This window comes from Poecilia reticulata, chromosome 12 (genome assembly GCF_904066995.2).
Source record: "Poecilia reticulata chromosome 12, P_reticulata-male-v2, whole genome shotgun sequence".
NCBI lineage: Eukaryota > Metazoa > Chordata > Actinopteri > Cyprinodontiformes > Poeciliidae > Poecilia > Poecilia reticulata.
The window spans coordinates 11,527,144-11,544,317 of record NC_088841.1 but is presented as its reverse complement, the minus strand read 5'-3'; the positions used below and the strand labels follow the sequence as shown (position 1 = coordinate 11,544,317).

General features: G+C 37.6%; 1 protein-coding gene across 2 annotated transcripts in view; it reads right to left on the bottom strand.

Annotated features, from left to right (window-relative positions):
- Positions 1-4,496: 4,496 nt before the first annotated feature.
- hcn1 (hyperpolarization activated cyclic nucleotide-gated potassium channel 1) overlaps positions 4,497-17,174 on the bottom strand; it is a 78,553-nt gene continuing 65,875 nt past the window's right edge. Inside the window, exons 8-9 of one of the 2 annotated variants that reach the window (XM_081613336.1) lie at positions 15,656-15,719; positions 10,286-10,575 (exon numbers count right to left, since the gene is read on the bottom strand). In XM_081613336.1, the coding sequence (XP_081469462.1) occupies positions 10,389-10,575; positions 15,656-15,719 (251 nt within the window). In that variant the 3' untranslated portion in view covers positions 10,286-10,388. Of the gene's footprint in view, positions 10,576-15,655; positions 15,720-17,174 lie in introns of both variants that reach the window. The other variant, XM_008424521.3, reaches the window with a different exon arrangement.

Sequence of the window (17,174 nt, the reverse complement as noted above, 5' to 3'; positions counted from 1 at the left end):
CCCGATGTAATGTTTTACACCTATTTTTAGAACAATGATTATTAAGCAACTCTGGGAATTACTTTGTCTCTCCAGGGGGACTTATTTCAGCCTGCACAGAGTGGGCGTAATCTTTTATTGACTGTCAGACAGCATCATCAATAAACTGAGTCCCAATTCCTAATATTACTCGACAGTATTTCCTTTCTTGCCATTTCCCTTCAGTGATTCAAAATTAGACACACATTTTTTATTTTTTTTTTTTTACCTGGTCAGGGGAGGAAAACAAGATGCACGAATGAGCTTCAGCACAGAGAAATCCCTCCGGTGTAATTGATTGACAGACCTGTCTCATGATGACAAACAGAGTGTGCTGACAGTTCATCAATAGACTTCAGTGTGGTGAGCATTACCCTCCTACAGGCCACCCCAGAGCGGGAGAAATATCACAAAATTCACTTAGAATCTTAGCAAATATCGATCTAGCACTGACTAATTTAGATTTTGTGTTGATAGCAGTCAGCTTGTTTCATTCACCCCGGTTGAAAACAGATTATGTTTTTGTGCGTCTGTTCTGTGTGCGTGCAAGAAGCGGGACATGACTTACAAGACGACCAGAATCCTCCTCCGCTAGGTCACCGCAGAAGTCCAGCTGTCATATCTGAGGTTAAATACTAAGTGAAAGCGGGGTCATTTGGAAAGGTTGCAGTGACTTACCACACATGTGGACATTCCAGATGAAGCTTCTTCCTTTTTCAATTCTTTCCTTTTTCTTTCTAAATTCTCACATTTAGCAAATGGAAATAATTGTGATCATTCCAAAGCATGGAAAGTTTGTTCTAATTTAAAGGTTATGTTTCGTTTTCTAATGTGTATGTAAATAGCCAGTTTTGACTGCATTTTAACAACACTGAACAAAGCAATAAGCAGCAAGTCAATATGTGTAATTAAAGATTACGTGAGTCACTATTTGTTTCTTGTTTTAATTGTTCTGTTTTCACGAAGCACTTTGTGATCTATATATCTGTGAAAGGTACTATGTAAAAATCCAATTTTGCCTACAAAAAAATTTTTTCAGCATCCTTCAGGTAAGGATGCTAAAAAACAGACGAGATGCCTCCAATTCTGGTTTTGAAAATGTTTAAAACCACTTTTCCAATGAAACCTAAGTCTTCTTGTGGAGAAACATGATCAAAACTGGTAAAAAAATATATATTTCATGTACATTATGAACTTTTTAGCTGTGCAATTGATAGAACTGTTTGTTGCCTTGCAGCAAGAAGGTTCTGGGTTTGATTCTCGGCCCGGGGTCTTTCTGCATGGAGTTTGCATGTTCTTCCTGTGCATGCGTGGGCTCTCTCTCGGTACTCCGGCTTCCTCCCACAGTCCAAAAACATAACTGTCAGGTTAATTGGTTTCTGTAAATGTGAGTGTGTGTGTATGTGGTGTTGTGTGCCTCTGTGTTGCTCAGTGACAGACTGGCGACCTGTCCAGGGTGAACCCGCCTCTCGCCCAAAACGTTCGCTGGAGATAGGCACCAGCACCCCTCCCGCTCCCACTAAGGGACAAGAATGTACAGAAAATGATTGGATGGATATGAACTTTATTGAGAATGTCAAAGTCCAAACAGGAAGTGGGTGTTACCAAGAATTCTGTCAAAGAAAAAAAAAATTTCAATTTAGCAAAGGGAAATGAAAGCTGATCTATTAAATAAAATGCCCTTAAAATATTTTGAAGTTTGTGATTGTAACAAAATACAATGTGAAAAGGTTCAGGATAGCTGTGACTGCCCTACATAGCAGCTGCTATATTCAAACATAAACCGAGAACAATTTTTCCCAGCTTTCTTTGAGGCCGCTCAGACTAGAAACAGCCTTCCACGACGGCTGGAAGACTTAACAGAGGTGATCGTGACAGACTTTTCAGTTGGCTCCGACTTCAATATTGAGCAGATTCTCCTCCCACTGTGCCCTTTCCTGAAGAGGATTTCCGACGTGCTGACTTCAATTCCGCTACATGACATTACAACCTTTATCTTTTTTGCAGTTCACGCAGGTTACGTAAACAGAACAAGATTTACCAAAATTTAATCAAGTGCTCTTCTTTTGTCTTTTGGTGGCTTTTCAACAACAAAAAACGCGTGTTTTGCCGTTACAGACAGGTGTAGGGATAAAAATAATTTTTCTTTCTCCCTACAACAGATAGAAAAAGAGTTTTGAGGTCAGGCTGTAATCAGCCGAAGGATTGTTTTGCTAGATATATATATATTTTTAAATATGTAATTTAAATACAGATGTATAAAAAAAACAGAGAAGGAGAGTGGGGAGGTCACACAGCAGCTGAGGCAGCTTTGGTGTTGTAATCACTGTCACTGTTTTGGCTTCAGGATGTTTTTCTCAGCGGGCTGGATCACTGTGCAGCTCAGTGTTTTCATGGATACCATGCAGGCCAACACAATGGCAAAGCTAATCTGACTTGGGATGGATGGGAGGTATCCAGCGTACAAGCAGTCAGGTGACTTCGGGTGAAATGGAAAATGAATGGGCAATAAATGAATAAAATCCGAAGTCTAAAATTCCTCATCTGTTGTTTGCAGGTGGTATGACCTTTCAGGGGCACCTTAGGAAGCCAGTCATGTCTTAATGTCACTGGAGTCTGCATATAATCGAAGGAGGGGGAAATACAGTGGAGGCAAGCAACTTTATACTATATTGATTTCTGTGGCTTGATAGAGTTAGACCATAGCCACAAGAACGGTAACAAAATTTTGTTGACGTCTTTGTGAAAGTTATTTAATCTTCAAGCTCTCCTAAAGCAATCAAGGCTCTGCCAGTTGTTACCAAAGTCTACAGCCCAGTCTGACTGGAGTTTCCCCAATTATCGATTGATTTTTGCATGACTAACCCATTCTATGGCAAACATTTAAGTGCATCTTCGAGTTACAACTGGGATTGTATTTTGACTTATATGACGACTTCTTTTCCTTCCTGACCTTTTCCAGTTCAAAAACCCAAAAATCTATTTAAATTGTTTCAAAATTTGTCCAAGGTATCTCTTAAACCATTGTCAGTATCTATGGGCAAATTTTTTTTTCTGAAGGTCAGTGCTGAAGGATAAATAAACAACTATGGCATGCACACAGAAACACAAATAAGACGTACGTTTGGATCATATTTAAAGATTATATAAACATCAAAGTGCATTTTGTCAGCATTAAATGCTGAAATAGCAATGTCAAAGAAATGAGAAGCACTAATAAATCCAATTTAGTGATATTTAAAAGAAAGCAGTACCTTATTTTTTGTTGGTATGCAAAGAGATACGGAGCAACATTTACAATGTTGCACATATTGGAATAAAATATTCCTATGCAATGGTTGCAACAATGTGAATTAGGACAATGATTTATTTCGACAGAGAAAGCATGTCTCTCAAAGATATTGCAAGGAAATTTAAACCACAATAAAAAAAAAGTATTGAATATGAAACTTAATCTTTGCTAATTATTGGCAACAGATGCAGTTTTCAATTTTGCCTGGCAGCATTTCTGTTTTAGCTGCTTGCAGAGTCCCTAATTAGTCTATTTATTGCCCCTCCAACAGTCTGCAGAGTCACAGTTGTAGGACTCTTGCCTTGTGGCAAGACAATCCGGAATTTACATTCAAGTTGGGGCCTGTCTGCATGGAGTTTGCATGTTCTTTGTGTGAATGATTTTCCTTCCACAGTCCAAATACATACATACTCACAAATCTGCTTGTGAGTATGACTTTTAATTCTTGTCCATCTTCCTGTCTTTCCATGGTGTACACCGGCTCTTACCCATCGACCTCTGAAGATAGGCAGCACCAGCAGAGTGGGTGTAGAAAAGGGATGGATGGATGAAAAAAAAGCATTACATTTGCAATATGTATCTGGTTGTGTTTGACTGTATTTTCATTCCTAAATGTACCTATGGAAAAAATATTTTTTGTTCAATGGAATAAAATGACAAACATTTTGACCAATCACGTAGTTTAAAAAAAAAACAATACACCTTTACTAAAATATCAAGCAGGTCAGATTACCTTAAGTTACTCAAAGAGGTCCCAGGTAAAAAAAAAAAATCCCTCAATCTTGTTCTGTTTTTCTTCCATCGGATAGAGAGAACATATCGAGGTTTGATGTTAATTATGCTCAACAAGGCTAGCATCTGTAGGAGTTGCAGTTTCTGGCCGTCTTCACAGCTAAAACTCACCAGGATGGATTCTCCTCATGAAGGTTCAGCTGCCCGTCAAGCTTAGGATTTTGTAGATAATGAACAGAAACCCCTCTCGGCTATTTTCACCTTGTCTGTAACTGCTGACTCACACACATACACACACACACACGCACGCCCACACCTAGCCAAGACACTGTGAAGCTCTCAATCACTGCTTCACATCTAAAAATACTCCCGGACCCTCTCCTCCAATAATCAAATTGTAAATGAGTCCACGATCTGCCTGCATGTTTTATACAACAGAATGAGTCACACCCGATTTAAATGACAATATGTCGTTTATTTTCTATATTTTCAAGGTTTATTATTTACAAACAAAATAAATGAAAAAAAAAATCAAAAAGAGTTTTTGACAAACACTGTTTGTCTGCATATTATCGTAAGAAAGTTTACATTTATCCTTCTTTCTTCTGTTATAAGCAACCACCAGACAGTTTGTTTTCTCTAAGCCTCGGATTATCTGAATAAGCTGAACAGTGACCATGTGAGCCGGGGTTGCACAACTCACATTATCGGTAAACATAATGAAACCTGTGATCATCACAACCAAAGAAAAATCTGGTTCATCCTACATGAATGTTATCAGTTGTTTTTGCATCTTGCTCCACCTCCCCCCCCCACATCCCCCAAAAAACACCAACAAACCCACAAAAAAGAAACATACATAAATAATATACGTGCTGGTTTGTTGATAGTCTCTAAATTCCTAATGTGTAAGCTCGTTATTTTGTGTTGTATGTCACTGATAATGCCCGTTCCGGTATGCTAGTTAGTAGTGATTTGTTTAGTGAAAAAAAAAAAAAAAAGCACATAGTCGGGAAGCTCTCCCTCCAAAGGCAAGTATCAAAAACAGCACAAACCAACAGTGCTGCAATCCATCTCGACTGTGTACTAGTTCCTATACACTATGGCATGTTCGCGATTAAGCGCTCTCCGTTGCAAATAGAACACCTCCCCACCCGCTCCCGTTTAGAAACTCAAACAAGATGAGGGCAGCACAAATTCTCAGAGATATCGCTCCCTTTTCCATCTCATCCAGCGCCTAACCTCGCTGAAAGAATCCCTATCTTTTCATTAGTAAGTCAGAAAGTGCAATTTAAAAACAAAGACAAAGACTTTGAATGTTTTGCTTTGGCCAGTTTCTTCTCATGCATCGGTACTCAACCTTTTACATCAGTGGCTAGCTACAAAGAAAGGTATAAAGGTGCTCCAAATTTATACAATGTCTCAAGTCTGTGATACATCTGCAAGTCTAAAGATTGCACTTCTTTTATCTGTACATTACCTCATGACGTTTCTATTTAAGTTGAGTTTTAGAAAAAAATTAATAATAAAAAAAAAAAGACTCGCCTCCAGCAGTTCTCACCGAAAGTGAAGACACCGGCTGCACATGTTGAGACATTTGGCCATCGTTATTGTCATTTCCTTTCTTGTCTAAAAACACTGAGACACAGAACACACACACACACAGAGTATAGCAAGAGTGACTGCGCAGCCGTGTGCAGAAGTGACGCTAGTGTGCGGCGGGCTCATGCCCACAACGAAAAGGATGGAACATGGCGATAGTTTTAGGCACAAATACTTCAGACCGTCAATGCAAAAAAGAGTCAATGCTTGTGTTTCAACACACAGATAACATCTAGCAGAAGGACAGTGAACAAAAGAGAATCTAACATTAACATTTAACGTCAACATTTTCGAGATAGTTTCTATTTAAGTTATTTGTGACAACGCATGCTTTCGTGACAGTGGTGGGTTGACTGCATTTGTGGACTATCGACACAGTCTGGGGTGAAGACTTTTAATCTTTTAAAACACTATCTCAACGGGCTTAGTCACTGTGAACTGATGAGATATTTGGTGCCATGAATCTGAATCTAAACTGACTGAGAATTTGTCACTTTTGATTAAGGAGAAAGCAGTAAGGCCTTGAGCACAATGTGCAACCTATTGGATGTGCACGGAATGAACCTGCAAGCAGTGACGACAGCTTGCAGGTCGTGTGCTCGGATAGTCGTGTGTTATTCTTGCTTAACTTTATACGTTCATGCCTCAATCTCCAGGTCAGTTTAGAGTACCTAAGCCCACACGATGGATTTACATGAGACAGAAACCTTAATGCAAACCAGCCTTTGTTTACCATCCACTCTTAATCGGCCCCTTTTTACCCATTGATACAATGTCCTGAGGTCTTCATAAAGTGTCTGTGATATGCTTTAATTAAAATACACCAATGTTACAATACCAAACCCTCTAATATCGCCTATCTTTTCTTTCTAGCTCTTGACTTTACTTCTCTTTCTTCTGCTGGTTGTGTGTGTTTGGAGATGACTGTATACCCGGAGTGTTGCATGGAGTTATGTAGCATTAGTATTCAGCCTGACGGCTCACACCATCACACATAGACTAGGAAAGTCAAACTGTTAGAAAATATAGTTTTGATCTAAAAAAAAAAAAACTTGCATCACTCTTATCCGAAGTTCAGTCGGTTGATAATTATCCTTTTTTTTTGGAAGAGAATCAATCAATTATGTCATGTTACGCACCTCAAATGTGATTACTAGAAACCATAAAAGTCAGTCTGCTGGTGAAATATCACATCATAATTTGCATATGATAAACTCTGGTTTTTACAGATGGTTTATTGCTCCGTTTTCAGTCATTTGTTAGGAACTTTCCAGTTTATTTTAATCCTCATCATTCGTCATTTACCACCATTTTGAATTAAATAATGGCCTTTTTCACACAATGTAGTAAGAAAAGTTAAGCTGGTAAAATTATACTGTGTACTTATTGTAATGTTGGTAGGTCCTGTGAAATACTTACTTCATAACAGCAAGTTTTATCATGTAAGATAACCTTTTACCTTACACGTAGCTTGTTCCATAAGTTCAACATTCAGATTTTGAAAAATATTTTTAAAATCGTAAAATTGTTATGCGCATTTTAACCTGAAGGCCCTTTTCTTTAAATCAAATGTTGGATTCTATGATGCTGGTGCAATAATCTAGTAATTTAAACCAAACTCTGTCAAAAATAGTTGTGTAAGAAAATATAGAATAATTTAACTGCCAGAGCTAGGGAATAAATTCAGCATCTTGTTACAACGTGAAACTTGGTTTGGTTGAAATGTATAACTCAAAATGAGATTTATATTAAATTAAAACCTAAATATATTCTCATTTAAATGAGTGCAGCCATAACAGTAAAATGGCAACACATTGCAGGATGTCTGAGTGCTAATAGAAGAAACTGAGTGAAAAAAAATGGAAAGTCAGTGGGAGCTTCTTTATGCCTTTTCAAAATGTTGTAATAAGAGGAATGTATTTCTATATCTCATTAAAATGAGAAACTCTGTCATTTTAACGAGATATAACACTTGTCTCGTTAAAACAATTAAATATCTCATTTTAATGACATACTGCTCCTGAATACATTTCCTAGCTGGGCAGCTAAACATTTCTGAAAGGAAAGAGACAAAAAGGAACCATACTGTGGTTATCGGGTAAACCTTAGCATCACTAAATCTCTTTCAGAGGAATGAAATTAAAAAGAAAATGTCAAAAGGTAAAATTGTGCTGCATAACTATGTGAATGTGAGTGGGTTGTGTTTCTACTTACAGTTCACATGAAAGAAAACACTTGTTTACTTGGGATAATATCAACCCTTTGCCTGCTATGTAGTTAGCATTAGCTATTGCTAGCTTTCCATGCTCTTGTCAACAAAAAGGGTCAAATAGAAAACCTAACTCAGTACTCCAATTCAAACACAACATCTAACCTTGTTGTGTTAAATAAATCAAGGGCAATACTGGAGTATATCTGATCCGGTTTGCAAATAGGGGACAATTTAAATAATTTTTCAAAAGCTACAATAAGTAAGAATGAAAATAATATTTCTGCCCTTGAATATGAATCAGTAATGTTGGTGAAATCATTTTAAAACTGAAATTGGGATAATGGGGAAAAACTAATCCACTTTGGATTGAAAGACAAAAATTAAGTTTTTTAAATTACTGATCCAAAAAATATGTGATGCTAGACCTAAATATAGTAAACAACCAGAGAAGAGAGAGGGAATCATAAATGTCCTTTAAGCCTAAATTTCTCTGCCTCAAGTTCTGCTAAGTTTTTGCATTAAGGTTTGCTCATCTCTTATGAAACATACGTATTTTGTCACTTAACCTCTGTCGCATATAGATGATAGAAGTAAGACATTGTTATGATAGAGAATGCACAACACAGTATCTGTAAATCCTAGATCTACAAAACTATTTACAGCACACATATAGGTATTTGTTATGTCACAGTCTATTGCATAATGGTGATAATCTTTAGTTTATAAATATTATAAATATACACAGAATTTTTTAAGCAACATTATGTAAGATCTCAACCATCTGAAATCAAAAATAGAAAAAAAAAAGAACAAAAAAAAAAACAAGATCATCCATCCATATCCATCTCCACGCTCTTGCTTCACCAAATAAATAAAGAAAGCAGCATTTCTATTACCTATTCCCTTTAGACCCATAACACTGTCATGGTTTGAATGTGAGCCTGCCTTGGGGAAACAACAGCTCAGAAGACTGTATCCTCATCTCTGGGAGCAGCTTAATACACGTTTACAGTATTTATTCTGATCGCTCAAGCAAGTCTCAGTAAATTATTCAATTTTTTTTATCATAAGTATGTGCTTTTAGAATTTCTTTGTCAGAGATAATTGCATTAATAATTGCACAGTGATGCCTAAAGCTGCTTAACAGGAGAAAACATTTTTCCTCTTCATCAGGTTAAGAACAAAATCCATATTGCATTCCAGTTGGAAAAGAAAGCAAAATGACAGGGAAAAAAAACAAAAATAATTTCAAAAAGTCATACATGATATATCATTTCATATATTTCTTAGAAAGGAAGACTCATTTTTATACTACAGCTTTAAATTGCCTTTGCCAATATTGTAGTTAGATTTTACCCACTCGCACCGGCACACATCCACACTCTCAAACATCCATTCACGTGTATCTGTATAATATACATTCTTAAGTTTAGGGAGACAAAAATGTCTAAAATATTATACAAGGGCTTATATACATAAGATTTGTATGAGGTTACTTTAGAGGAAAGCTGGAGAGAAACAAATAAATTCAGAAATTCCTCGTTTTTGCCTCTTTTGTTCAATACCCATCCTTAAGATGAATTGAAACACATTTAAGTTAAAAAAAACAAAAACAAAAAACAAAATAGAAAGTAAGGGAAAGATGTATGGAATCATAAATTTGATGCGAAACGCATTTTGTCTTGCTCAGTCTCTGCACTGCTGAGGACAGAATCTCTTCTAGATCCAGGGGATTCCCTGTGCTGGGTCGAAGATGATGATGATGACGCCGCTGCCACCGCAGCCGCTGCCGAAGCGGCTGAACGCACTGGGGGCAAAGCTCCCGATGACATCTGGCGGAACAGATTGACCCGCTGGGGTACTGTAGTGCGAATGCCACCTTGTAGACTTATTCCCTGGATGGCTGCTGCCGTCGGTGGCACCATGGAGGCCAAAGACTCCCCAGAAGCCGGATGAACTCTGGGCCCCAGAGACGTGTCATGTGGCAGTGATGGTTGGGAGGCCGACAGGTGTCGGACATCTCGACTCAAGCTGCCAGACTGGAGAGCCTGCGTGCTCTTGTGGATGTCTCCCCGCTGAGGTGAAGGGACCTGCTGCTGTGCTGCCGAGGCTGCAGCAGCAGTCGAAGCAGCCGGCTGTTGACCGAGCTGCTGCTGTTGTGTGGGTAGAGAAGGTTGGCCAATGGGCTGCTGGATAAGCGATAGCTGGGACGCTGTTGGTGAGCCATACTGGAAGCTTCGGCTAGCCAACGGGGTCTGAACGGGTGGGCTGCACATGGCAGCCGTGAAAGAGCAGGGTGACATGATCGCTCCCTGATGCAGTGCTGTCTGTGACGAGGAATTCAGGTTAACCTGGGAAAGACTGGATGCAGGGAATCCCCCCTGCGCTGCAGCGGCGGCGGCAGCAGCGACTGGCAGCATGCGAGCAACAGAGGCATTGGCGATAGCTGAAGCACTATAGGTCATGGGTACAGAGGACTGCTGTAGCTGAGCGGCGCCAAAGGCAGTGGAATATGGCGGCTGGGCTGGTGAGTTAATAATGGAGTTTCCTGACATTGGAGTCGAGTTCATTCCGGTAACTGACTGCTTGCGGTCCACCATCATCACCATCTCTCTGTCCTGACGGATAATCTGCTTCAATATCTCGTTCTCCTGTGTGTTGAACACGCCGGCGTTCAGATCCTTCTGGAACTTCTGCAGCAGCAACGAGTTCTTCTTCCCTGTTGAAGCGCAATCAGAAGAGTCACCACATACAGCAATGGAGAACTTTGGATACATAAGAGAAAAGCAGAACTCTGGGTGACAAAGATGCAGCTTGTATGCTTCAGTCATACCAAAGCATACCTATCTTCAATTTCTAACCTGTTAAGAAGTCTGTTTTAGCGAAAAAAAAAAATATATATATATTGTACATATTTTTGCTCAGAAGCTGCATCTTTATAGACCCACTAAGGACTGCTACATGCTACATTTAAAAAAAAAACCAAAACAAAAAAACTGAAAGACATTTTGACAGTCATGACTATGAGAAGATATAAAGTCTGAGAAAAGAAAAGGACATATAAGAGACAAAGATTACTGAAGGTGTGACATGATGACAGACTATGAGGGTGGTGAGGTCAAAACACAGAGGAGTTACGGATGATTTGTACCCACACGCCACAATACTGGACACTTTATAAAGACAGAAAACAGAAAATCTAAGTTTTGAGAATGAAATTAAATCACACTCTTTTGAATTACAATGAGAATTTAGCTAAACCACGTCACAGGGACATCTAGAATAACCACTACTGTTTAGCACAAGGAAACATTCTGCTATCTCAGTCTTTGATAATTGTATAGTTATTGTTAATTAATGGAAATTAATTTAACTTATAACAGAATATGTCAAGTTAAACAGTTTTTGGGGTGTACAGTTAAATAACAGAAAATTTTGAAATAAAATTTAGGGTTTGGTATTAGAACCATGTTCTTTTATCCCTTTATTGGTGCAGCTACTAATGTGTAAAAAGTCTTAAAAATTATTTAATCTTTTGTTTAAATAGCATGCTAATGATGCTTAAATCTTTATGTTCTAGGTGTAGATTCGTACATTGATCCAATGGTAACAAATTGCTGATCTCACCAAACAAAAATAATTTAAAGCACCCCTCAGAGTTTCAACAAAAGTATCTGAAGTATTTATAATACATACTTTTAAGGTTTATCTAAGCTATATTAAAAAATGGCAAATAAGGCAGAGGCCTCTCTACGTTAGCTAGCATTTTAAACTTGCTCATATATACAGCAAATTAAAAAAAACTACAAAAAAACTAAAATAACTGGGTGCATTAAAACAGTGAAATGGATGAAACCAAGAGTACCGATAATTTCTGGAGACTACTGTATGTTCTGTAAGGACACAGAAAAAATTGTCCCAGTCTGTCAAAATGGTTGAGCTATGAAAATAAATGGGACTGATTACTCAACAGCAACCTCTTCTTGTTTCTAGAGGAAGCAATAATAGGAGCTCCTAAAGACAACAAAATGTATCTCAAAAATGACCAGATTTCACAATAAAGATATTTTTAGCATGTTTACCCTGAGTGACTATGTCTGACTGTTCTTAGAGGACGTGTTTCCTGTAATTATTGTTGTCCTTCTGTATTGACAGGCCATGAAGCATTGTCAGTAAAGAAGACAGAGAGGGCGTTCAGCGTGGTGAAGGCTTTCACTTCATCCAATCAATCATTAAATACTGTCCTTGAGAGTGGAGAATTTCTTCACATAGTTTACTGTTTAGCCACATTTGCTGCACTCAAGACTGCTGGGGTGAGCCATGCATTCAGCTATAAGATATTGCTTTATGGCTGTAGCTGCTGAAAATTGATTGATGTCACTTTTGGAGCATTTTATTTTCAGAATCCAGCGCTCAGTTTGAAGTGGATAACTGGGATTGCAACGATTACTACGAGCTAAAACAAACACCACAGGCTGACTGTTAATCTACTGTCGACATACAAGATGGCTTACATGGCAGCTTTAAAGACGAAAGGGTCAAATGCTGTAGATTAGGATGAAAATACATTTATTCATTATTTTAAGAGCTGTTTTCTACGTTTCTCAGAAACGCATTCAGACAGGGATCAGTTTAAATTCAGAAAAAAATAGATATTTGATTTCATTGAAATAAAAAAATAAAAAACACTTTAAATCTATGACAAAATGTCACCATTAACTTTTAATAATTGTACATTTGCTCTGCAGAGCAATGTGTCCTCTGTCTTATCTATTAATTTCCTTAATGTTGTTTTGCTTCCTCGGTCATCCATCTTTACTGGATGTCTTGTCTTCTTCATTAATCACCTAAAGGTGGAAACAGTTTTTGTAGAGCTACAGTTCATACATGATATATGCTCTACATTCACATTGACTACAGTCAAGTGTTTGACTTTATCAGCTCCTTTAAGCTGGTAAGCCTCCAGGATGCAAAGCCATTCACATATCAAAACTTTATGTGATACTGTGTGGCTCTGAATGTCTACTCAAAACCAGATTTCAAAGAAAAGGCATCTGTTATTTTGATGAGCTGCATTCAAATAATTTAAAAATATATATACACAAGATAAGGAGCTGAGACTACAGATGTAAAAGTGGGAAAGCCATGGTCTTATTGCAAGTAATACAATATTTATTAAAAAGGAAATCTGCAGGCACAACTCGTATTGAATTAAACGTCAAAAGCTTTTTATGAATTGAATTACTGTTACAATTTTGTATCTATAACTTTAAAGTTTGAAATAAAAGCCATAGGACATTTTATACATAATTGTTTTAAAACACTTCTGCATGTTAGGAAATGTTCCTACTCACTACTACTGTAAAAACCATAAGATCTTGTAAATATTAGAAATATTTAAAGACTTAGCAACCCACCAGTCAAACATATATAAAGCAAATAAAACACATTTCCAACAATTCAAAATGTGAAATATCACCATCTTACATTATGGCAATATTTAAATGTGGACTAAGAAATCTGTTGATGAGCAGAATGGAATTTCCAGTCTGGCGACTGACTGGGAACTCAAAAGTTTGATCTTTTTCAGATCAGTGAATACAACATTTTGTAAGCACCATCAACCTGCACTAACCCTAATACTCTGTAGTGTAGAAGCATTTAAGTCCTAAGAACAGCTGTACCACTGATTGTGTTGTACAGTTTACCGATCTCTTCAGTGTAGAAATATTCATTGATGGAGAAAGACTATTTTTTTTGCATTTGTGAACCGTTTGAAAATATAGCTTTTTTTTCATGCACCAAAACGCTAAACTTCAGCTGGTCATTTTCTTCTTTATCATTTCACAATATATTAGTAATCTTTTTAAAGCTACAACAGGATATCAATTTATTTCTGCGTTAGGGATGTTTTTATTGAACCGGTGAACCCTCACCGGGAGCAAACTTCATCAAATACCAGGTCGTGTGATCAAATTACAACAAACTTGCAAATTGTACATTGGGGTAGGAGTCTACATCCTAGAGACTGCTGTTTACAGATAATGCTAACATTGTTAAACATCCAAATGGGGTGATGGTAGTTACGGGACAGGAGTTTGTCCCGTAATCGGTGGGCCGCTTCGAATCCCCGTTCTGACTGTCTCAGTTATTGTGTCCTTAGGCAAGACACTTCACCGGCTTTGCCTGCTGGCGGTGGTGGTCAGAGGGCCCAGCGGCGCCGGTGCATGGCAGTCAGTGCAGCTGTGGTTACCATCCTGAAGGCTGCCACCATCAGAGTGTGAATAATGTGACTGTGTGCATGTAAAATCTTGAAAATTAGTCACCATTGTCTGTGGATTTCAACATTAGTGTTCCTTTGCACATTTTTTAGAACTGTAAAGAAATATACATAGTAAAATAAAATGTAATGCATGAAAATGACTATTAGTTGTGTGGTAAAAATTACATTATGCTCTGAAAGCAATCAGTCACAATTTTGGTTCCTTCATCTACACATGGTTAGACTGACAAAAAAACAGGAAACTCACACCATTTTCTCTTGGCTGCACCTCATGTCAGACAGACCAACACAAAGTGGAAAAGTCTGAAAAGCTGCAATTGAAAATGTCCTATTTTTTTTGTAAACTCTGGCTGCTGAATCCTCCAGGCTAAAGAGGAGGGACCAGCCTGCTGTTATCGCCGCACAGTTAGAAAGGCAACATCTGCGATGGTACGGAGGTGCAGCCATGCACATGACAAGTGGAACTTGCACATCTGTGAAGGTCCCATTAATGCTGATTTATACTTACAGGTCTCAGGGAAAGAAGAAAAAAATATACTGAAAACTGTTTTTGGACACAGTAGTGTTGGCTTTCTGTAACTTGTGCTGGTTTTAGACTACGAAAGTGAATATAAGGGTTAAATGTGTTGTATTGTACAAGTTCCCTAATTTGCTTCTTTATTAGTTTTAATGATTACATAATTACTGCAAACCACGTCTTAGATACCTTTAGTTTAGTTCAGTTTAAGTTAAGACGTTTACGGTACATAGTAATCTGTAAGTCTATTACAGAGGAGGTGGGAAGTTAAAGTCCTTGAGGACTTGTGCCTGCACGTTACAGATGTGGTCCAGCTCCAACACTTTCGATTCAAATTGAAAAGCCTGCTAATGACCACTTTTGCTGATATCAGGTGTGTTCATGCAGAAAAACACCGGCCGTCAAGGACCACCATGACCCACACCTGCTTTAAATCTTCCTCAATTTTATTTTATTTTTTTACACAAGACAGAACAGACATTTCAAGTCAGACAATCAGAAACAAACTTTTTTGCTGGGTGAAAACATGAATAAATAATGAAATGGGATCTTGAATGTATAGTGAACTCTATGTGGTGTTGCATTAGTAAAACTCTTACTAATTTGAGGTATGGTTTTTCTGAACCATACCTCAGGAAAGGATTCATAAAGACGTGGAGTGCTTAACAATCACAGCTAACCATAAATCGTGTGATTTTTTTTTCTCCCCCCATCGAGGGTTAGTTTACAGATGAAAAAAAAATGGCATGTAGAACTGGATGAGATCTCTTTGTTTCTTTGATTGTCTCAGTTGCTGACATTTTAATGTGTCCATCAGAATGCAGAGTGTTTCTTGTGTGGGTAACTTGAGTTATGTGTTAAAGATGCAGAAATTAAACAGGTAATGTAACCTTCAGCAACAAGTCAAGCTGTTAATTTTCAGACTGGATTTATTTAGCAAGGTTGAATGTGTTAAAGTCTGGCCCTGTCCAAGTACTGGAATCAGAATAAGAAGTTTACCTGGTGCCTACTCTTCGGCCAGGGCATTCTTGAAAACGAGATGAGCTCGTCTCAAGATGGACTCCTGGTCAAACAGTTTTTAGATAGATAAAGGATAACGTCAAATGTGCAACATAGTATTGTTCTCAAAGCATGGTTACTTTTTTTTTTTTAAGAGCAAGACAAGCAGGTAACCAAATGCAGTCAATATGTAGAAACGATACAACCAGCACTGATCATGACAAAATATCTTCCATCGTATGAGACAAAACCCCTTTCATGTTTAGTCTGAAAGGACGAATCTGCTCTGCAGCACTCTGAACTGTGTCAGTGTGCACAGCTTTCACTTTCCAATATATGATAATAGTGAGAAGCTAACTCATCTGGCAGTTCTTATAAAAAGGGGCAAATATAGGTTTAACCAGCTGACATTAAAGGGCACATTGAAGCAAAACCCTACGTTTCCCTGTAGGACATTCTCTAAAAATGGTACCTCGTCTCCTTTGAGTTTTGTTCATTTGCAACGCTAAAGGTTAGGTTCAATGTACTTCATGCTGAAAGTGCAGAAGGGTGAGCTATTTTCTGCCGGGTGTAAAATTTTAACTGATATTTTACAGATGTAACGGGGTTGGATGCAGTAATAATAAATACAAATTTATTTTAAATTTTGCAGATTTGTGGTTGGCTACCTTTTGTAAAAAATAAATAAATGAATAAATAAAAGATTTTACAGAGCCTCCCAAGTGCCAAAATAAAATTAGAAATCAGAAAAATGTCCTCCATGCCCAGGCAGACATGACAGAGGGTGGCTCACACCAAGTCTGGTTCTGCTGGAGGTTGGGTCTTTCCTCTCCTTGGTCGCCAAATGCTTGTTGAGTAAAGAACTGCTACAAAGCTCTTGACTCGGTACAATAGGATTTACTCTGATAAAAAGGAAATCAGATAAAAAGGGTAAAATTGGTACCTTTTTTTACCAATCCAGATTCAAGTGGATAAAATATTATTCCAACGATGAACGACCTCTAAGCAAACAACTACAACAAAACCATGAAAGTTATCTTCTCTCAACAAAATCTTGTATTTCAATTAAAATATTAAAATATTTTGAGCTGGATGTGAACAACAATGCAACAATGCAAAAGAAGCATTGTTTCCAAAAGGAGAGATCATTTTCCTCTGTTACATTTTTTTTTCTATATTTCACAGATTTAAAACTTTAATTATGACAAATATTTAAATTCTCAATAATTACCGTTTTTTTTGTTTTTGTTTTGTTGACAAAGTAAAAATCAATTAAATCCTTTTTGAATTTTTTGACCAGCCTTTTCATGGCTCAACTTGTATTTTAATAATTTGTCTTTGCGGTTCTCCATCTGGTTCAAGTCAGATTCCTCTTGCTGATCCACTCCCAAATCCTACTATTTCTATTATTATTCTTATTATTACCCTTTTTGATCAATTTAAACATTGCTTTAAGTCTAAATCTGCTAGAGGTATGAATAATTTAGGGAAGACATGTATTTGAATCCTAAAGTCAAAT